General features: G+C 43.0%; 2 protein-coding genes and 1 long non-coding RNA gene across 7 annotated transcripts in view; 1 reads left to right on the top strand and 2 right to left on the bottom strand.

The window, feature by feature from the left end:
• LOC101164759 (MAP7 domain-containing protein 2) overlaps window positions 1-14,056 on the top strand; it is a 40,419-nt gene extending 26,363 nt beyond the window's left edge. For 4 of the 5 annotated variants that reach the window (XM_004080845.4, XM_020712424.2, XM_011488586.3 and 1 more), the window contains 5 exons: window positions 1,624-1,728; window positions 1,870-1,933; window positions 12,027-12,171; window positions 12,629-12,903; window positions 12,974-14,056. In XM_004080845.4, coding sequence (XP_004080893.1) covers window positions 1,624-1,728; window positions 1,870-1,933; window positions 12,027-12,171; window positions 12,629-12,899 — 585 coding nt within the window. In that variant the 3' untranslated portion in view covers window positions 12,900-12,903; window positions 12,974-14,056. The remainder of the gene's footprint in view (window positions 1-1,623; window positions 1,729-1,869; window positions 1,934-12,026; window positions 12,172-12,628; window positions 12,904-12,973) is intronic. The other variant, XM_020712423.2, reaches the window with a different exon arrangement.
• The window catches only part of LOC105353610 (hemicentin-1-like), a 703,897-nt gene that overhangs the window by 233,481 nt on the left and 446,443 nt on the right, over window positions 1-23,973 (bottom strand). The window lies entirely within an intron of this gene.
• Window positions 16,150-18,418, bottom strand: LOC111946608. Its single transcript, XR_002872330.1, has 3 exons — window positions 17,871-18,418; window positions 17,684-17,752; window positions 16,150-17,320 (listed from the first exon to the last, which is right to left on the bottom strand). It is a non-coding gene; the product is annotated as an uncharacterized LOC111946608 (long non-coding RNA).

Genomic DNA, 23,973 nt, shown 5'->3' with positions numbered 1-23,973 from the left:
TGCAGAGCTGGAGAAGTCCCCCTGCTTAAGAAGACACATGTGCAGACCCGCCTGAAGATGATTGGAATGAAGAATAATGGGGAGAAGGTGCTGTGGTCCAATGAGACCAACATGGAGCTCTGTGGCATCATGTTTGGAGGAAGAGAAATGCTGCCTGTGACCCCAAGAGCACCATCCCCACTGTCAAGCATGGAGGAGGAAGCATTATGCTTTGGGGGGGACGGGATGGGAGCATGGGCGGAGCCATGTACCGTCAAATCCTGAGTGAGAACCTCCTTCCCTCCACCAGGAGGCTTGAAATGGGTTGTCGATAGGCCAGGAGAAGGACATGTAACATACAAAGAAGACAACCAAGGAACGTCTGAAGAAGCAGATCAAGGTCATGGAGCCAGTCTCTGGACCTCCATCCTACAGAAAACCTGTGGAGAGAGCTAAAGCTCAGAGTTGCTAAGCAACAGCCACCAAATCCAAATGATTCAGAAGTCATTTGGAAAGAGTGGACCAGAATTCCTCCTGATATGTGCAGAATCCTGCTCATCAGCTACAAGAAACCTCTGACCTCTGAGCTGCTAATGAGGTTTTTTTGCCTCAAATTACTAAGTCCTTCTGTTCAAAAACCTATTTCCCTCAATGAAATGGAAATAAATGTAAACACATTTTTTAAGGTAGAATTCTTGATTTTCCTTTAAGATGAGAGTCAATTTCTTTTTAGGTGGGCAAACCTAGAACAGCAGATGATCAAAAACTTCTCTCCTCCACTGTATACTTGTGTGTGAGTCTGTCCAGGGTGTTTCCCGGCTTCACTCCAGCAACCCTGTGATCCTTAAATGGGAATATAATGGATGGAAGAATGTTTGTCAGTTTTTAGGTGACTTTTGCTTCCTGGTTTGTACATTTTTCCTCGTTACTTGATACCTCTGGAAGCAGCAGAGGTCTAAACAACAGAAAGAAAGGATGTGTAGAAAAAGCACAGCCTCTGTAAATCTCCACCAATAAAAGCTCTAGAAAAAGTGATGTCAGTGAAACAGGAGGGATTAGCAGCCTTCAAGAACACAGATCGATGCCTTCAATGACACTCCTGATTGATAAACTACTGACAGTCTGGGTAACGGTTATTGATGAAACTTGTTATAAATTAAACTTGCTAGTTTGTTTAAGTTTTTTAGAGATCATTCAAGTTTTCTTAAACATGTCAGAGAATGAGCCCTCATGCCAGTCGGATGGAGCGAGTTCTGGAGCCCTGCTTCCAGAAACGAGCTCAAAGGAAGTTCAGGCTGAAATAAAGTACATTCAGCCTGAAGGGTTTTATAAAGCTGGAGTTTAAATTCTGAGTTTGTCTGTGAAGCCAGTGTAGGAGGCTAGTCTGAGGAAACCCTGAGTGTAGTTTAGGCTCCTCCCACTTGAGAGTCTTTAGGATCTGTGAGAATCCCTGGTTCAGTTCTGCAGTCACTGAAATTATTCGGAGACGATTGTCGGAGTGCATTACTTAGATGCCGTTTCACCAAAAGAAGATGTTTGATGTGGATGTTCTGTCACTGCATGCGGCGCTGATGCAGAGGACAAGTTCTTCGTGTTCTACCTTTACCGATGTTCAGAGCTGAAATCTGACTCCATGTTTTTCAGAGAGAAGAAGCCTTCCTGCGAGCTCAGAGGGAGGCTGAGAGGAAGAGGGAGCAGAGGGAGCTGCTGCACCTTCAGGAGGAGCAAGAGAGGCTGCAGAGGAAGAAGGTACGCCGCCCTAAACTCTGCTCCACTGTCCTGTTTTTAACTTCAAGTATTTGATCAATTCTAAGAAATGAATCAACAGGAGACTTTTTGTTACGGCACGTGTGTTTGTCCTTTGTGAAATGGAGTCTATTTGGTTTTCAGAGAATCGAGGAGATCATGAAGAGGACGAGGAAGAGTGACGTGGAGTCTCCATCTGCTGCCTCCAGTACATGTTAAACACACACACACATCTGTGTGTTTGATCTGGTGTGGATGGTGTTTCCTGTACATCTGAATGTGGTCAGTGGCTGCAGTGTGACTCAGCAGCTGGGAGAGGCAGAGGAACACTGCCCCCTGGTGGTGAGCTAAGTGTTCATCATCGGGACTCAACTCCCTGACCTGAAGTGGATGGCGGTTTTATGAAGACAGAGGGTCTCCCTGGTCATGTAATCTGATGGAGACGGCTAAACGGAACAAGCCCCCACCCCCACGAGGAGGGGGTGGGGGCCTCAGAGAGCTCCTCTGTCAGAGTCCTGCCCCTCCAGAGCCAGAATGAAGCAGACACAGACTCTTAACTGCTGCAGGGTTTGCTGCCTTCTTCTACGTCACATTTTCACCTTTATTATTTTATCAGTTGCAACACGTTTATAATAAACTAAAACTGAAAAGTTTCATGAGCCAAACCTTCATTCTCTACAGAACACACAGAGGGGCAAAAAGTATTTATTTAGTATTTAAGTTCTCCCACTAAAAAAGATGAGAGGCCTGTAATTTTAATCGTAGGTAAACCTCAACTATGAGAGACAAAATGAGGAAAAAATCCTGGAAATCACATTGTCTGATAGTTTATTGTTTTGTAAATTATGTTGGGAAATAAGTATTTGGTCAATAACCAACCTTTAACTTAATACTTTGTTTTATTTCTTTGTTGGCAATGACAGCAGTTTTCTGTAAGTTTTCACAAGGTTTTCACAAACTGTTGGTGGTATTTTGGTCCATTCCTCCATGCAGATCTCCTCTAGAGCAGTAATGTTTTGGTGCTGTTGCTGGGCAACACAGACTTTAAACTCCCTCCAAAGATTTTCTATGGGGTTGAGATCTGGAGACTGGCTAGGCCACCCCATGACCTTGAAAAGCAGATCCTTCGTTCCCTAGGCAACAGTGTGTTTGGGATGGTTGTCATGCTGAAAGACCCAGCCATGTTTCATCTTCAATGTTGATGGAAGAAGGTTTTCAATCCAAATCTGACCATACATGGCTTCATTCATTCTTTCCTTTACACGGATCAGTCGTTCTGGTCTCTTTGCTGAAAAATAGCCCCATACCATGATGCTTCCACCCCCATGCTTTACAGTAGGTCTGGTGTTCTTTGGATGCAACTCAGCATTCTTTCTCCTCCAAACAGTAGAGTTCTTCCCAAAACGTTCTATTGTGGTTTCCTCTGACCATAGGACATTCTCCCAATCCTCTTCTGGATCATCCAAATGCTCTCTAGCAGACAGTAGACGGTTCTGCACATGTACTGGCTTTAGCAGGGGGACACGTCTGGCCCTGCAGGGTTTGAGTCCCTGGTGGTGTAGTGTGTTACTGATGGCAGCCTTTGTTACTTTGGTCCCAGCTCTCTGCAGGTCATTCTCTAGGTCCCCCGTGGGGTTCTGGGATTTTTCTCACCGTTCTTGTGATCATTTTGACCCCATGGGGTGAGATCTTGGGGGGAGCCCCAGATGGAGGGAGTCATCAGTGGTCTTGTACGTCTTCTATGTAAGGGTTAATGGCCGACGAAGTGTGCGGTTACTACTTTTTAACGCTTTACAGCAGAACTGAACAGAACCACAGACTGCAGCTTTACAACAGAACTAAACAGAACCACAGACTGCAGCTTTACAACAGAACCAAACAGAACCACAGACTGCAGCTTTACAGCAGAACTAAACAGAACCACAGACTGCAGCTTTACAACAGAACCAAAAAGAACCACAGACTGCAGCTTTACAACAGAACCAAACAGAACCAGAGACTGCAGCTTTACAACAGAACTAAACAGAACCAGAGACTGCAGCTTTACAACAGAACTAAACAGAACCAGAGACTGCAGCTTTACAACAGAACTAAACAGAACCAGAGACTGCAGCTTTACAACAGAACTAAACAGAACCAGAGACTGCAGCTTTACAACGGAACCAAACAGAACCAGAGACTGCAGCTTTACAACAGAACTAAACAGACCCACAGACTGCAGCTTTACAACAGAACCAAACAGAACCAGAGACTGCAGCTTTACAACAGAACTAAACAGAACCAGAGACTGCAGCTTTACAACAGAACTAAACAGACCCACAGACTGCAGCTTTACAACAGAACCAAACAGAACCAGAGACTGCAGCTTTACAACAGAACCAAACAGACCCACAGACTGCAGCTTTACAACAGAACCAAACAGAACCACAGACTGCAGCTTTACAACAGAACTAACCAGAACCAGAGACTGCAGCTTTACAACAGAACTAAACAGACCCACAGACTGCAGCTTTACAACAGAACCAAACAGAACCACAGACTGCAGCTTTACAACAGAACTAAACAGAACCAGAGACTGCAGCTTTACAACAGAACCAAACAGAACCACAGACTGCAGCTTTACAACGGAACCAAACAGAACCACAGACTGCAGCTTTACAACAGAACTAAACAGAACCAGAGACTGCAGCTTTACAACAGAACTAACCAGAACCACAGACTGCAGCTATACAACAGAACTAACCAGAACCACAGACTGCAGCTTTACAACAGAACTAAACAGAACCACAGACTGCAGCTTTACAACAGAACTAACCAAAACCACAGACTGCAGCTTTACAACAGAACTAACCAGAACCACAGACTGCAGCTTTACAACAGAACTAACCAGAACCACAGACTGCAGCTTTACAACAGAACTAAACAGAACCACAGACTGCAGCTTTACAGCAGAACTAACCAGAACCACAGACTGCAGCTATACAACAGAACTAACCAGAACCACAGACTGCAGCTTTACAACAGAACTAACCAGAACCACAGACTGCAGCTTTACAACAGAACTAACCAGAACCACAGACTGCAGCTTTACAACAGAACTAAACAGAACCACAGACTGCAGCTTTACAACAGAACTAAACAGAACCACAGACTGCAGCTTTACAACAGAACTAAACAGAACCACAGACTGCAGCTTTACAACAGAACCGAACAGAACCACAGACTGCAGCTTTACAACAGAACTGAACAGAACCAGAGACTGCAGCTTTACAACAGAACTAAACAGAACCACAGACTGCAGCTTTACAACAGAACCAAACAGAACCACAGACTGCAGCTTTACAACAGAACCAAACAGAACCACAAACTGCAGCTTTACAACAGAACTAACCAGAACCACAGACTGCAGCTTTACAACAGAACCAAACAGAACCACAGACTGCAGCTTTACAACAGAACTAACCAGAACCACAGACTGCAGCTTTACAACAGAACCAAACAGAACCACAGACTGCAGCTTTACAACAGAACTAACCAGAACCACAGACTGTGCCTTTACAACTGAACCAAACAGAACCACAGACTGCAGCTTTACAACAGAACCAAACTGAACCACAGACTGCAGCTTTACAACAGAACTAAACAGAACCAGAGACTGCAGCTTTACAACGGAACCAAACAGAACCACAGACTGCAGCTTTACAACAGAACCAAACAGAACCACAGACTGCAGCTTTACAACAGAACCAAACAGAACCACAGACTGCAGCTTTACAACAGAACCAAACAGAACCACAGACTGCAGCTTTACAACAGAACTAAACAGAACCACAGACTGCAGCTTTACAACAGAACCAAACAGAACCACAGACTGCAGCTTTACAACAGAACCAAACAGAACCACAGACTGCAGCTTTACAACAGAACCAAACAGAACCACAGACTGCAGCTTTACAACAGAACTAAACAGAACCACAGACTGCAGCTTTACAACAGAACCAAACAGAACCACAGACTGCAGCTTTACAACAGAACTAAACAGAACCACAGACTGCAGCTTTACAACAGAACCAAACAGAACCACAGACTGCAGCTTTACAACAGAACCAACCAGAACCACTGACTGCAGCTTTACAACGGAACCAAACAGAACCACAGACTGCAGCTTTACAGCAGAACTGAACAGAACCACAGACTGCAGCTTTACAACAGAACCAAACAGAACCAGACTGAAGATTTACAGCAGAACTGAACAGAACCACAGACTGCAGCTTTACAACAGAACCGAACAGAACCACAGACTGCAGCTTTACAACAGAACCAAACAGAACCACAGACTGCAGCTTTACAAGAGAACAGAACAGAACCACAGACTGCAGCTTTACAACAGAACTAACCAGAACCACAGACTGCAGCTTTACAACAGAACTAAACAGAACCACAAACTGCAGCTTTACAAGAGAACAGAACAGAACCACAGACTGCAGCTTTACAACAGAACTAACCAGAACCACAGACTGCAGCTTTACAACAGAACTAAACAGAACCACAGACTGCAGCTTTACAACAGAACCAAACAGAACCACAAACTGCAGCTTTACAACAGAACTAACCAGAACCACAGACTGCAGCTATACAACAGAACTAAACAGAACCACAGACTGCAGCTTTACAACAGAACCAAACAGAACCACAAACTGCAGCTTTACAACAGAACTAACCAGAACCACAGACTGCAGCTATACAACAGAACTAACCAGAACCACAGACTGCAGCTTTACAACAGAACCACAGACTGCAGCTTTACAACAGAACTAAACAGAACCACAGACTGCAGCTTTACAACAGAACTAAACAGAACCAGAGACTGCAGCTTTACAACAGAACTGAACAGAACCAGAGACTGCAGCTTTACAACAGAACCAAACAGAACCACAGACTGCAGCTTTACAACAGAACTAAACAGAACCACAGACTGCAGCTTTACAACAGAACCAAACAGAACCACAAACTGCAGCTTTACAACAGAACTAACCAGAACCACAGACTGCAGCTTTACAACAGAACTAAACAGAACCACAGACTGCAGCTTTACAACAGAACTAAACAGAACCACAGACTGCAGCTTTACCACAGAACCAAACAGAACCACAGACTGCAGCTATACAACAGAACTAAACAGAACCACAGACTGCAGCTTTACAACAGAACTGAACAGAACCAGAGACTGCAGCTTTACAACAGAACTAAACAGAACCACAGACTGCAGCTTTACAACAGAACTAAACAGAACCACAGACTGCAGCTTTACAACAGAACCAAACAGAACCACAGACTGCAGCTTTACAACAGAACTAACCAGAACCACAGACTGCAGCTTTACAACAGAACCAAACAGAACCACAGACTGCAGCTTTACAACAGAACTAACCAGAACCACAGACTGCAGCTTTACAACAGAACCAAACAGAACCACAGACTGCAGCTTTACAACAGAACTAACCAGAACCACAGACTGCAGCTTTACAACAGAACCAAACAGAACCACAGACTGCAGCTTTACAACAGAACCAGAACCACAGACTGCAGCTTTACAACAGAACCAAACAGAACCACAGACTGCAGCTTTACAACAGAACCAAACAGAACCACAGACTGCAGCTTTACAACAGAACCAAACAGAACCACAGACTGCAGCTTTACAACAGAACCAAACAGAACCACAGACTGCAGCTTTACAACAGAACCAAACAGAACCACAGACTGCAGCTTTACAACAGAACCAAACAGAACCACAGACTGCAGCTTTACAACAGAACCAAACAGAACCACAGACTGCAGCTTTACAACAGAACCAAACAGAACCACAGACTGCAGCTTTACAACAGAACCAAACAGAACCACAGACTGCAGCTTTACAACAGAACCAAACAGAACCACAGACTGCAGCTTTACAACAGAACCAAACAGAACCACAGACTGCAGCTTTACAACAGAACCAAACAGAACCACAGACTGCAGCTTTACAACAGAACCAAACAGAACCACAGACTGCAGCTTTACAACAGAACCAAACAGAACCACAGACTGCAGCTTTACAACAGAACTAAACAGAACCACAGACTGCAGCTTTACAACAGAACTAACCAGAACCACTGACTGCAGCTTTACAACGGAACCAAACAGAACCACAGACTGCAGCTTTACAGCAGAACTGAACAGAACCACAGACTGCAGCTTTACAACAGAACCGAACAGAACCACAGACTGAAGATTTACAGCAGAACTGAACAGAACCACAGACTGCAGCTTTACAACAGAACCGAACAGAACCACAGACTGCAGCTTTACAACAGAACCGAACAGAACCACAGACTGCAGCTTTACAACAGAACCAAACAGAACCACAGACTGCAGCTTTACAAGAGAACAGAACAGAACCACAGACTGCAGCTTTACAACAGAACTAACCAGAACCACAGACTGCAGCTTTACAACAGAACTAAACAGAACCACAGACTGCAGCTTTACAACAGAACAGAACAGAACCACAGACTGCAGCTTTACAACAGAACTAACCAGAACCACAGACTGCAGCTTTACAACAGAACTAAACAGAACCACAGACTGCAGCTTTACAACAGAACTAAACAGAACCACAGACTGCAGCTTTACAACAGAACCAAACAGAACCACAAACTGCAGCTTTACAACAGAACTAACCAGAACCACAGACTGCAGCTATACAACAGAACTAAACAGAACCACAGACTGCAGCTTTACAACAGAACCAAACAGAACCACAAACTGCAGCTTTACAACAGAACTAACCAGAACCACAGACTGCAGCTTTACAACAGAACTAAACAGAACCACAGACTGCAGCTTTACAACAGAACTAAACAGAACCACAGACTGCAGCTTTACAACAGAACTAAACAGAACCACAGACTGCAGCTTTACAACAGAACTAAACAGAACCACAGACTGCAGCTTTACAACAGAACTAAACAGAACCACAGACTGCAGCTTTACAACAGAACCAAACAGAACCACAGACTGCAGCTTTACAACAGAACTAAACAGAACCACAGACTGCAGCTTTACAACAGAACCAAACAGAACCACAAACTGCAGCTTTACAACAGAACTAACCAGAACCACAGACTGCAGCTTTACAACAGAACTAAACAGAACCACAGACTGCAGCTTTACAACAGAACTGAACAGAACCAGAGACTGCAGCTTTACAACAGAACCAACCAGAACCACAGACTGCAGCTTTACAACAGAACCAAACAGAACCACAGACTGCAGCTTTACAACAGAACTAACCAGAACCACAGACTGCAGCTTTACAACAGAACCAAACAGAACCACAGACTGCAGCTTTACAACAGAACTAACCAGAACCACAGACTGCAGCTTTACAACTGAACCAAACAGAACCACAGACTGCAGCTTTAAAACAGAACCAAACTGAACCACAGACTGCAGCTTTACAACAGAACTAAACAGAACCAGAGACTGCAGCTTTACAACGGAACTAAACAGAACCACAGACTGCAGCTTTACAACAGAACCAAACAGAACCACAGACTGCAGCTTTACAACAGAACCAAACAGAACCACAGACTGCAGCTTTACAACAGAACCAAACAGAACCACAGACTGCAGCTTTACAACAGAACCAAACAGAACCACAGACTGCAGCTTTACAACAGAACCAAACAGAACCACAGACTGCAGCTTTACAACAGAACTAAACAGAACCACAGACTGCAGCTTTACAACAGAACCAAACAGAACCACAGACTGCAGCTTTACAACAGAACTAAACAGAACCACAGACTGCAGCTTTACAACAGAACCAAACAGAACCACAGACTGCAGCTTTACAACAGAACTAACCAGAACCACTGACTGCAGCTTTACAACGGAACCAAACAGAACCACAGACTGCAGCTTTACAGCAAAACTGAACAGAACCACAGACTGCAGCTTTACAACAGAACCAAACAGAACCAGACTGAAGATTTACAGCAGAACTGAACAGAACCACAGACTGCAGCTTTACAACAGAACCGAACAGAACCACAGACTGCAGCTTTACAACAGAACCAAACAGAACCACAGACTGCAGCTTTACAAGAGAACAGAACAGAACCACAGACTGCAGCTTTACAACAGAACTAACCAGAACCACAGACTGAAGCTTTACAACAGAACTAAACAGAACCAGAGACTGCAGCTTTACAACAGAACTGAACAGAACCAGAGACTGCAGCTTTACAACAGAACTAACCAGAACCACAGACTGCAGCTTTACAACAGAACTAAACAGAACCACAGACTGCAGCTTTACAACAGAACTGAACAGAACCAGAGACTGCAGCTTTACAACAGAACTGAACGAAACCAGAGACTGCAGCTTTACAACAGAACTAACCAGAACCACAGACTGCAGCTTTACAACAGAACCAAACAGAACCACAGACTGCAGCTTTACAACAGAACTAACCAGAACCACAGACTGCAGCTTTACAACAGAACCAAACAGAACCACAGACTGCAGCTTTACAACAGAACCAAACAGAACCACAGACTGCAGCTTTACAACAGAACCAAACAGAACCACAGACTGCAGCTTTACAACAGAACTAACCAGAACCACAGACTGCAGCTTTACAACAGAACCAAACTGAACCACAGACTGCAGCTTTACAACAGAACCAAACAGAACCACAGACTGCAGCTTTACAACAGAACTAAACAGAACCACAGACTGCAGCTTTACAACAGAACCAAACAGAACCACAGACTGCAGCTTTACAACAGAACCAAACAGAACCACAGACTGCAGCTTTACAACAGAACCAAACAGAACCACAGACTGCAGCTTTACAACAGAACTAAACAGAACCACAGACTGCAGCTTTACAACAGAACCAAACAGAACCACAGACTGCAGCTTTACAACAGAACCAAACAGAACCACAGACTGCAGCTTTACAACAGAACCAAACAGAACCACAGACTGCAGCTTTACAACAGAACTAAACAGAACCACAGACTTCAGCTTTACAACAGAACTAAACAGAACCACAGACTGCAGCTTTACAACAGAACCAAACAGAACCACAGACTGCAGCTTTACAACAGAACTAACCAGAACCACTGACTGCAGCTTTACAACAGAACTAAACAGAACCACAGACTGCAGCTTTACAGCAGAACTGAACAGAACCACAGACTGCAGCTTTACAACAGAACCAAACAGAACCAGACTGAAGATTTACAGCAGAACTGAACAGAATCACAGACTGCAGCTTTACAACAGAACCGAACAGAACCACAGACTGCAGCTTTACAACAGAACCAAACAGAACCAGACTGAAGATTTACAGCAGAACTGAACAGAACCACAGACTGCAGCTTTACAACAGAACCAAACAGAACCAGACTGAAGATTTACAGCAGAACTGAACAGAACCACAGACTGCAGCTTTACAACAGAACCAAACAGAACCACAGACTGCAGCTTTACAAGAGAACAGAACAGAACCACAGACTGCAGCTTTACAACAGAACTGAACAGAACCACAGACTGCTTGTTTTACAGCAGCAGGGATGGGTCAGAACCACCTCCTGCAGCTCAGATGTTTTACCTACAGACAACATTTGGAGCTTTTCAGAGCAGAAATTCATCACAGACCCTTTAGGAACAGAGAACGTGATTGTTTTTCTTCCGTTGTAAACATACTAACCAGGTTTATGTCCGTTCTGATTCTTTCAGCAGAAATTATTTGAAATCAGCTCATTTAAAGGTGTCATATTTGTCAGCTTTGACATTTTAACTTATTTATTCGTTTATCTAACAGGGACAGTGCACAGTAAAAGCATGGCTGCTATGCACCACAATAAGCCCCAAGGCTATTTTTCATCTGTAGTCCCTGCACAGGGGTTAGAAATAGTTTACCTAAAAACCTCACAAAATCAATAAAATACATTAATAGAAAATAAATAAATATATAATCAATCATTTAGAATACATACAAGTAATAAAAACATGCACCTCTTTAATTAAGATGTGCATTAATTTAATTAAATCTTTAAGTTAATGTGAATAAAAATGTGATTTCAAAGAAGGAAACATCTCTTCTAGACCCTGTGGTTGTAAAATTGTGTTTATATCTTCTAAAATAGTAATTTGCACTAACACCATTTTTTTTTACCTCTGCTGCGGTGAAGCTGTTTGTGCTCAGACGAGTCCATGTTCAGCTCAAACTTTTGCCTTGCAGTCCCTGACATGAAAGCTGAGGCTCTGGGGGCCTCGGAGGAGGACGCAGCCACCCCCGCTGAAGCCCCCGTCATCACACTGGGACCTCTGGAGAGCAGGAGCTACGTGGACGAGCTGTCGGATGGAGTCCAGTCCATGGATGTCAGGTACTGTCAGGAAACACGCCGTCACCTCCAGACGCGCTCCAACATGCTGTCTGTCTGAGGGAGAACCTGCTTTCACAAACTTACTTCAGAGTTTACCAAACTCAACCGATAATCTAGAATATTCTACAGGTTTGTTTTAAATGATATTTTATCTGAGAATCTGGCTTTCAGTTTAGGATCAAAAATGTCTTGTTTTTTGTATGATCCAGAATCTGAAACCATCATCTTGTTAAATCTGTTGATATTTTTTTTTTCATTTCATAATTTCCTATTTCTGTTTTTTTATGTTGGAACTTTGTCAACAACTAAGCATGAATGAATATGGCTCCAAACTAAAAGCATGCTAGTTTACTGTTGACCCGACAAGCCCACATTTCTGCAGAGTTCTGTGTCTCAGAACCGTCATGTAAACTCAATCCGACCTCAGAGCTTTGACTTCCCGCTCCGTCTCCGTCAGCCCCGTCTCCAGGGACGAGCCGGCCAGCGCTCAAGAGTTTTCCCCGGTCGCCGAGGGACCGGACGGTTGTCTCCTGGAGCAGCTCATGGATCGGGACTTGCTGGATCGAGGACAGCGTCAGGGAGAAAAAACACTGCCGTACCCTAAACTGCAAGCTGGCAGCGGGGTCGGAGACCTCAACAAGAACCTGCTGATCCAGGCCTACAGCGCCTCCTCGGAGTCCTCGCAGCTCATCCCGAGCGTCGGACCGGGCAAGCTGGACATCCAGTAGACAGGTGGAGTTTCAGTCTGATGGCTGTCGTTACCAGAACCTTCTTCATTTTGATGTTTTCTTTCCTCTGGCAGCTGAATGTGAGCCTGGAGAAAGAGAGAAAAAGCAAGAATGACAGTCATCTTCTGAAAAGAGAACAGCTGCTCTGGACCTGATCTCACCTGCAACCTCCCAAACCTGCTTTCTGACACATCTTCAGGAAATAGAGACCAGATTTCTTGGAATCAATCTCAGTCCTCAGTGGACATTTTTGCACGTTCCTCATTGTAAAAAAAAATGAGTAAAAGTTGGGTTTGGTTGTTTCTGATGACACCAGCTCCTCGTGTGTCAAACTTTATTTGCTTTTTCTCTCAGCCCTGCTTCTAGGGAGGCTGTAAATACACCCGTGTGGACGCTGGAGCAAGCCTTCAGCGGCGAGGAGAGCGGTGAAGACCCGGGCTGCCATGGCGGTTCCCTGTAGTGTCTGCAGCGACAGCCGAGTAGCGGAGCTGTTGTGTAGGCTGTGCTTGTAGCTGTGTTTGTCAGTGTCTCCGATGGTTCTTGTGCATTTAAATCAACACTGACCTTCCTGGCTGCTGACGGCCACGGTCATTCTTTTAATCTGATGTTAGTGAAACCAAACAAACCACCAAAACTAATGCTAACTGTCTTATTTCTATCTGCAGGACAGGATTTTATGAAATAAGAAATGTGTATTTCTCTGACACTGGCTGTAACCACACAATCTGCAGTTTATAGCGTGCACTGATCACCTTCAATCCTCCATCTGCACCTGAAATGTGTAGAGCTGGTTGTTTTGCTCTTCGTCACCTTCACCTCTGGTCACTGCTGAAGACCACCACAGATGCTCGTTTGTCTTTGTGAATCCACACTTTTGGTTTCCAAATGCTCTCATGGGGAAATGGATTGTTTGTGTTCTTCTGTGAACAGCAGAAGGTGAGACGATCCAGCTCTCTCTGCATCAGCATCCTCCAGACTCTGCTCAAACCAAAGCCTCTGCTGGGGCTCCTTGTATATGAAGTAACCATACAGGACATAGTCTTTATTCAAATGTTAGGATTAAACTGTGACACTGCAGCTTGGTGGAATATATCGATGTAGATGTGGCGCATGGAAACCTGCTGAAGAAAAAACCCAATAAACTTCATTAAACCGTGTTGAGTTTGTCCAAAAACATTCCATTTCTTTTAGCCGTGACGCAGAGGTAGAGCGGTCGACCTCTGATCGGAAGAGCGTTGGTTCGGTTCCTCCTCTCTTATAGGTTGGCGCCAGTGTTCAGCAGCAGAGCCGCCATCAGTATGTGAATGTGACTGTGAAGCGCTTTGGACCTTCAAGGAAGGTGGTACAGCACAATATGAGTACACGACATAACCCATTTATCATATTCGTTAAGTCTAAAAGATGCATCACAAATGAAAGATAACATTAAAGCAAGCACAATAATAATAATTATAACCGAGTTATAGTCCAGCAGATTCCAAGGAAGAGTTTTCAGGGTGATCCTGAATTTTGGGCGATTTTGAAGGCAACAAAGAAACCTCCAGAACCCAACTCAGCGAGGATGAACTAAACTGAGGCTGAACTACCTTTAGATTATCCAGAAAGTCTAGCATTCCCAAGCACAGCTGTGTCTGCAGCTCACCGCTCCTCCCTACAATCATTTCAGGTTGTTACTTGACTTTACACTGGGCTGATTTAAATGGGAGCAGAAACAGATTCAAACTGACATTAGACCGAATGTTTGACGAGGAATAAAGATTATTAGTGGTCCATGGATGGGTTAACCACATCAGCATTTCATCAACAAATCGTGTATCGCCCCCTGCTGACCACAGTCAGAACCACACTTCAACTACGTTGAACCAGTTCCGGTTCTTCAAGGAAACAATGGATCGAAGAGCATGGCGGCCTCTGCTGGACAATTGGCAAATAGCAAGAGCGTTAAAGTGCAGTACTATTTTAATTTACATTGATGGTTCATTCATAGAGGTGTAACAACCCATTTTAACAACGATTCCATTCATATTGTAGCGGCCAGCGTTCTTTAAGCTGTAATACTGTGTTGCCACCCTGAGTTAGTGTTGTGATTGTGTGTTTCGATTGGTGCACTGTATGGCAGATGAATGTGATTGGGTAAATGTGGATGGGGTTGGAGGAGCGAATATAAGGATGTGTGGAGGCGAAGATGAATACATGAAGAAAAAGCGTCAAGGCAAGTTTTTCTGTTCTGTCGTGGTTGTGGCTTTTAGGAGATACTCACCTGTATTAAAGGCTTTGTTGCAGAAAAAAACATCTCTGATTTGTTAGTACATTCCGCCAGAGGTAAAAAATATCATAATTTGCGGTTCCTCATCTGATTAATTTTGGTTTCGTTTTGAACGATTCGATTGACTGACCTGAAGTGGATCCAGAACATCTTTATCCAAAACTTCCAGCAGTGAGACTCAGACAGAAATTCCTGCTACTGAACAGTGAAGTTTTCCAGATTCTTGGATTTCTTCCAGATCATCAAGTGGAAATGAAATGTGTCCAAACAAGTAAACCAGAATGAATGTCAAATCCATTCACACGTTAGTTTCATAAAGTGTGATATACAAACCATAAACAACATTTATGTTTAGGTTGAGAATGAAATTATAAAATTTAAACAAAAAATCTGTGATTGCTTCATGTTGATAGTCCTTACAGTGTTTGTCGTCCTCTTGTGGTCACATATAGAACAACAAATAATTTGCATTGAAGCTGAAAGAGCAATTGGTCAGTAAAAATTCTAAATCTGTTTTCCCAATATTTAAACTACAGCCTACTTTGTAGACTACCATCTCATCATGTTTGTTTGAATTAGGGTTGAACATGTTAAAGCCATTATTGTGGCTGATTAACCTGAATTATTTGAATGAATTGAAATATTTAACATGTTTTTTATATCAAAGTATTCCATTGACTGCATCTGAATTCTGATGCAGAGTGTAGGGAACCTAAAGGTGGAGTGGATCTTTTTTCTGGATCAGGTGAGTCATGTTGAACAGGATTGTTTGCACTTTGTGACTCAATAAAAAAACCACAGAAACTTGAAGTCAAAAAGCGTTTCCTCCGCTGTCCTTAACCGGGGCGGCGTCTGCAGACCGCTTTCCTGGAGGGCGTGTGGCATTGAATGACCCTCACCACTGCCGTCAGTGCTCTGCTGGGCCCCGCCCAAACCCCCTCAATGTGCCCTGATACTGTTCTGGAAAACACTTTGCTTCACAAAAACTCTTTTATCTTTTATTTGGAGCCCTTTTCATGAAGCCACACAGTGGAGCCACTTTAATGAGGTCAAAGGTCAAGCAGAATGAATTTGGTTTAGTCTATTGTAGGTAATTTTTTGATGGTCTGTTGAAGTAGAAAAAGGGTTAGATCAATGCTCCAAGGTGTAAGCCTCTTAGACCTGGCGTTCACATACATGGACATCAAAGTTTGGGCTCCTTTTACCACAGCAGCTGTGACGACGTGCACACTTACTTAACTACTTCGTGGGAAGTGTTAGTATAACCATCCCACAGTCATTCAACCAGTACAACACTAGTTAATAACATGGAATAAACATCATTAGCTGCGAACTCCTAAGCTCAACACCACAGAGTCTAAATGAATGATTGACACTGCACTGCAGCTGTATGACTGAAAGGAATGATGGGAAATTGAGTTGACAATTTACAGGAAATTTTCTACAATTAGACACAAAAATATATAACAAATTATTAGAGTTACGGATTTCTTTGTCGAATAAAAAAACATCTTTTAACAACAAGAGACCTTGAAAAAGTTGCTGATGTCATCAACGAAAATGTAATTGCTGATGTCATCAGATGATGTTATAGACATGACATCAGATGATGTTTATGACATTAAATGATGTCATAAACATCATCTGATGTAGTCAGGACGTAGTCAAAACATGTCAAGACATGTCATCGTTTCAACTTTCATAAATAGGACCTAAAACCAAAAGTGCATCACTTGGTCTTTCATGCTGAAGAGCTTCACTTGTGAAACCACGTTTTACGGAGAAGAAACTCCGCCATTTTTAAAAACACAGGATTTCCACTTTTGATTCTATTTTGAGAAAAATGCATCAAATTCAGGACAATCCAGAAGATCAATCAGGTGTAAAGTCCTCATTAGACAGCACCCAAAGACAGCTGCTGTCAGAGGACAGAAAAGTGCCCACGGTCTGGATCATTGGGTCGGGTCACTACATCACTGGGGCAGAATATACAGCTAATCGATGCTATGGACAAAACCTTGGCGTCGATGCAAAAATTCATTGGATGGGAAAAGTCAGCATGCGCTGGAGGGATGTTCTTAAGCATTTTTATAGCCAGTTGTCCCAACAAAGGAGTTCCCCAGACCTTTTGGTTCTCCACGTTGGCAGCAACGACCTGGGAAACACAAATGTGTCAGACCTTGTCAGTAAAATGGTCAAGGACTTGACACACCTCCATCAAGCTTTTCCCCAAATGAAAATAGCTTATTCCTGCATAACTCCAAGGTTAGCATGGGGGGCATTTGATCCCAGAAAAATAAATGACGACAGGATGACGCTCAACAAAAGTATTCAATCCAGCGCCGGATTATTCAATGGTGCTGTGATGGAGCATGCAAAACTGACACTAGTTGAAAGTCATCTGTTCAAACCAGGTGGAATACAATTCACCTCAAAAGGATTTGAAGTGATTGTAAGCTCCATCCGTGAAACCATTGAGCAAACTCTCCACCAGACATTGTCAAGAGGCCAAACTCACCAGCCTCTGTCATGTCTTCGTGTCCCTTCTACATCTAGCCCAATCCAGCCTGACAACCCAAAGCCTAATCTGAAAAGAAAAGTCAGTTCAGAGGAGCTCTCACAGAGCGGAGTCAGCACACATTTGTCCCCAACCAAAAAGCAGAAAGTCATCTGTGAAAATGATAGCCAGGGTAGGCAGCACTCACCAGATTTTAAAAGCCTTTTTGCTGGTCTACCACCATTTGAGACAGAAATCCAGCCTGAGAAGAGGGAAGAGGACACATCAAGCTCCCCTGACCTCAGCTTTTCAACAAACAGCTCACCAATGGAAACACCCAAAGTCACCAGACCGCCTGATGTCTGGATCGTTGGGTCAACTTATATTTCACGGGCACAGCCTGCAGCTAAACATCTTTTTGGACAAAACTTGGATCTTGATGCTAATGTTAAGTGGATTGGAATTAGACACGTGGGCTGGAAGGACGTTGTTGATAACCTTCATCACACAATCTCCAAAGAAGATGGTCCCCCTGAAATTTTAGTTATCCAAGCTGCAGGAAAAGAATTGGGACGAATGCCTCCAATACAGATCGCAAATCAAATGTTAAAAGACCTGAGGCTTCTGAGACAAACGTACCCTCAAATGAGAATAGTTTTGTCCCTCATCCTTCCAAGGAAAAGTGGGAAATTAGATCATCTTTTTCAGAAGGATAAAAGCTGGACATTAGTCAATGACATTATGAAGGGGTATACCGACCGGTTCGATGTAGTGGAGCATCAAGATTTGTCACCTGATGATGACAAAATGTATGGACCTGATGGAGTAACTTTAACGTTACAAGGAAATCAAATCTTTCTAAACAACATCCACACTGCCATCCATAAATGCCTCCAAGAACAAGATGAATGGATGACTTCTTGTCTTGACAGACCTTTTTAATGAGCAGGATTTTTTCAATTGGCTGAAATAAATGACAACAAGCACCAAAGAACCTTGGATGATGAGCTACTCCAAATTCAAATTTTCTATTGAGGGTTGATACATTTTGAATTGAAGACACATTTGTTTGGATGAAAACAGATTTAAGCTTTAGGCCTGCTGTCATGGTGCAGGGTGGCTCGAGAGCCGGTTGGACCCAGACGCAGAGGCGGAGGCATGAGGATCAGAGTCCGGAGGGTTTAATGAACAAAAAAACAAACAAAAGGCGCTGCAGAGCAGGAATTCAGGACAAAAACCAAACAAAACTCACTGTGGCGAGGAACATGGAACGTGACAGCATGACATGAACACCAAGACAAGGTTAGTGGACCAACCCAGGAGGAAGGCAGAGACAAGACTTAAATACAGACAGGGCAGACAAGACACAGGTGGACACGATCAGGGCTGATGGGGACCAAAGGAAGTAAAACACAAGAAAACAGACAAGACAGGAGACTTTCAAAATAAAACAGGAAACAGAAACTAGACAGAACAAGGACCAAAAACAAGACCACAAATTCAAATCATGACACCTGCAATGTATGGGTTTTCTCCGAGTCCTTCGGTTTCTCCCACAATCCCAAAAAACATGCCAGCAGAAAGCTGGAAAAAGAAAAGCTCCAGCTGCCTCAAGAATTAAAAAATATTGACCAACAGAACCAGGACCCTGACAAGAGTTAGCAAATGGAGGCAGCAGCTAAAAAGGAAAAAGAAATCTTAGAAGATTTTCTTTCAAGCATCAGGAACGCCATTTTAAAGAACCTGGTGCAACCCCCACCCCCCACCCCCCACCCCCAGCATTAAAAAAAGGTCCCCTACAGATTTAACAATTCAATGTTCCTTCAACAATTCGGCCACTGACTGCCAGGTCTGTACCTCCAAACCCAAGAAGAAACTCTTCCTCCCTAAAAGTCTCTCTACACTCTGTGGAAAAATCCCTAAATGAGCTTCAAAAACAGGGGCAGCACGTTGGTCTGTTGGTTAACATCGTTTGCTGACAGGACCACGTCTGCGTGGGTTTTCTCCGAGCGCTTCGGTCCCCCCCACTTTTACAAATATATTAGTAAATATTCAGTGACCTTTATAACAAGAATAAACAAATTATACAAATAAAATCATTCAATTTGATTCAATAAAATAAATTATCAGTCACCAAATTTATAGGGAAATACGTCCAACAAATCCTGGCAGTCCTGTGGGTTTTCTCCGAGGACTTCGGTTTCCCCACAGTAATTCTTAGTAATTGGCTAGTGACTGATGAATTCCCCTCCCTGAATCGCCACCTTATCGTGGTGGAGGGGTTTGCGTGCCCGAATGACCCCAGGAGTGGTGTTGTTAGACGCATTTGCCCTGTTGGGCTGTTTCATGGTAAACTGCTCCTGGGGGACGGGCCAGACTAAGGGCGATTCAAAAAGAAACGCATTTTATTACAGGATCCAATTATTCCTCCCAAAAAGATTGACCTGGGCCTCAGCCTGGAGCCAGAACTGGAGGAGGGACTAGTTTGAATTTTCACCATTTCAGTCTGGACTCAGGGGAGGACGTGGACGGGGTGGAGACAGTCCAGTAAGCTGAAACTTGGTTGAAGCACAAGGCTATCTTAGGTTCCTTTCATGTTTGGTCCAAAAACATAAATACACTGATAATGGTATGCCTGCTTTAGCAGGTTAGGGTGCGATTCCCTACGGTGTTCTGCCAAATATTTGGACTTTTATACATGAAAAGATGAGCATTGCAACCATAAAGCTGGATCAATGCTCATGTCCACCTGAGGATCAGAGAAGAGAATGAGTGGAAGATGGCTTTCCACATTTGAAATGCTTGGTTCTGCAGTTCTGTCAAGCTGACGCCCCCACGGTCTGTTAAGTCATGGTGAACAACGTTCTTCATGGCTTTTTCTACAGCTTTGTTTTTGGAAAGCTTGATCTTGATTTTCCCCAGATATCAGTCTGACTACGTTCATCATGTCTGATTTATTTTGCAGCTTTTGCTGGAGAACTCTTAAAGCAGAAAAATGTGAGCTCCACTCTCCTTTAATCCGCTTTCTTGGAAACATTTAGGTCTCTGAAACATTCAGTTCTCTCAAAAACAAGTTCTCTGCTGCACCAATTCTAACCCAAACTGACCCTGAAAAGCCATTTGATGTAGAAGTGGACAGAGGGCTCCAGACTAACTTTTTTCACTAGGAGTACTGTGGCCCCCAACTGAAAACTTTAGGGGCACAACCAGAAAATTTAGGGGCGCATACCGTAAATCAACATTCTAACCAAATCTACTAATTTCCACTGTATTACAAATAAATACTTTAATAATAGATGCAGAAATTACAATGTGCTGTTTCAAATTCAGTGTCACATTTATTCTGCACTTTTGAAGATGCAACAAGAAGGTAAACTGACAGCACCATCGCTGTCATGACAGTACAAATAGTAAACAAAATACTATACATTTAGAATAAAAAAAAAAGTTTTTAGTAACAAAATGATTACCGTAGTAACCTTTCTGTCATTTCACAGTTACAAACAATACTTAAATGTATGTAAACATTAGGGGATGGAAATTCATGTTGGCGACACTAAATAAGTGCAGCCTAGATGCACAATAATTTGAGATCACCCAGATGGACGCAACACTGCACAGATCACCTGGTGTGAGACGTATGTTTTTGTTTTTGCTCCATCACCTGTCAATCAAAACAAAAATATCACGAGAAAGGGGCAGAAGCAAGACCCCAACCTGAGAGAACGCAGCTGGAAATTTAGTACTGAACTGACTGAAAGCTGCCCTACAGACTACAAAACAATGCATTATGGGACATGTGTGCTGATGGGTTTTTGTAGTTCAGTGATCAATTAAAATAATTTAAAATACCAACTGATTAAAAAAAGGCTACATCCATTACAAAACATTAAAATAATTATAAAAGATGTAATATCACAGATCATACTTAGGGGGAGAGGCATATTAAAACTAAATTGAATGTAAAGGACTACAACTTCCTGTTTTCCTTCAGTCTCGCTTTAGCTTCGCCTTCATGAATTCAGAATCAGTGGTGAGAGAAGTCAAGAACCACTGAACCCAAAGACCAACGCTGTCTTCCAGAAGCTACACGCTCCCAGATGGTGAAGTTATTTTTATGTTAAACATGGATTTTTTAATGATGATTAAATTGTTGATATAAAGGATGCTGACCAATTTTCCATGATCTTTATAAAAATTAGGTTTATGTCTATTAGCATTAACATTGAAAAGAATATGTCTGAAACTGGGTCTCTTCAGACAGAATCATCACACAGACTTGGAGGAGATCTGGGGCCTCATTTATAAACGTTGCGTACGCACAAAAGAAGGCGTACGCCACTCTCTACGCAATAGTTGAGATTTATATAAAGCAAACTTGACGGGAAAATGTGCGGTCCTTCACGCAAGCTCTGACCCAGGCGTACGCACAAAAACGGAAAAATGAGAAACGGCGACTCCGTCGGCAGATGGAAGAAACACGTGAAAGTGAAAATGACAATACTGCCTCTCAGAAATAACATGAAGACTTCACAAAGCAAGTCTTACAATAACAGCTACACGAAGACCCGTTTGATCGATCAGCAGTGAAACAAATAAAAAAAAATCAAACGAAAATTACAACAGAAATTCAAATGAACACTTATTTGCAAAAAGAAAAGTGAAATATGTTCTGCAATATTGGCATGTTGTGCAATTCATCCTCATAAATAATATAATTAAACAGAACGAAATAATGTACAAAACTGATATTCTCCTCAGTGTGTCCGTCTGGCGGAGCAGATATAGGTGCGGGTGTGCGGACGGACAGACATACTAATTGTCCACTGGAAAGTTGTTTTCATGTTAAAACATTTCTTCATAAGCTACAGAATTATGGTATTCATGCATATGCATTTAGTGTGTTTTATTTTTGATAAAACAATGTATGGCGTATGTCTCAACCATTCAGACAGCAACAAGAAATTACATTTGCGCTGATCAATTTCCCATTTCCACGTCGATTATTACCGACATCTGTAGCTTGTCAGATGTAATTAAATAGATGGAAATAAAATGCCCCATCACAATGCGTAATGACGCACAATGGCTGATCTTGCGCTCTTAGAAGATGTGGCAAATGGAAGAATTCGGAGTGAACACATCTTTAGACAGCAAGAAGACTTGCTGGCAAACGAGGACGAGTGGCTTATGAGCTGGTTCCGACTTCCTCGAGCCGTCCTGTTGGACCTCTGCGGGCTTTTGGGCCCGGCGTTACAGAGGAGCACTCGGAGGAACCACGCGTGTCACCCGCTGCAAATGGCGCTCCGGTGCCCCCCCCCCCGGTGGCAGAGACACTCTGGCGATGCAGCACTAGATGTTTTTTATGCCTCGACTTCGATGTCTGATCATTTCTTTTTTATTTCGGCCACGGTCCGAGGTTGTGAGGCTACAGCATTTACGGCGTCTGCCACCGTTTGCCGCTCACGTGCCTTTTTGGCATTAGTAATGCCCACACTGTGCCCTCCAAACAACACTTTTCTCCTCTTTTCCACCTCGCCAACGATAACTTTTACTTCACATTGAGTGAAGTTACGTTTTTTTGATTTCCTCTCTGTGTGTGCCATGATCTCGCAAGACATGAATATTAATTTGTGGGCGTTTGACGGACTATTTATGGGCAACTATGGGCGTGTCATGAAGCCGCAAAAGCTGCGCTGCATTTAGAATTGGTTGTGATTTATTAAGGGAAAGATGCGTAGGATGTGCGTGCGCACGGTTTTATAAATCGGAATATTTCTGTGCGTACGCACATCCTATGTTTCATCCGTACGCCACTTCTGACGCAATTCCTACGCAAAGTTTTATAAATGAGGCCCCAGGTCTTTGGAGGAAGAAAGGATTGAAATGGACATCTGCAGGGACACCGATGTCTTCATCAATGGCCTGCAGAGATCCTGCAAACCACCCATCAATGAATAAAACATTATTAATTCCATTTGTAATGTTATCAATAAACATTTATCTTATCTATAGGAAAGCCAAGACAGTTTGACCAAACATAGCCATACAAGAAGTTGACCTGCTGCTGCACATTATGTGAACATGGTGTTGACTTGTTTTGAGGTGCAATCTAATACATTTATGAGATTTAAAATAGTAAATTAAAGAATTTTTGTCTAGTAAATGTATGACTTTCATCTTGTAAAATATTTTTCGGTGGCCCTAATACTCTGTCGTAATGTAATGGCTTTACAAACCACGCAGAATTATTATTTCTTCTGTCAGAGCCTTGATTTGATTTCTATTTGAGTTTATTTGTGTTTCTTCTA

This window comes from Oryzias latipes, chromosome 20, assembly GCF_002234675.1.
Source record: "Oryzias latipes chromosome 20, ASM223467v1".
NCBI lineage: Eukaryota > Metazoa > Chordata > Actinopteri > Beloniformes > Adrianichthyidae > Oryzias > Oryzias latipes.
The sequence above is the reverse complement of the archived record's forward strand: the minus strand, read 5'-3'. Positions and strand labels throughout refer to the sequence as shown.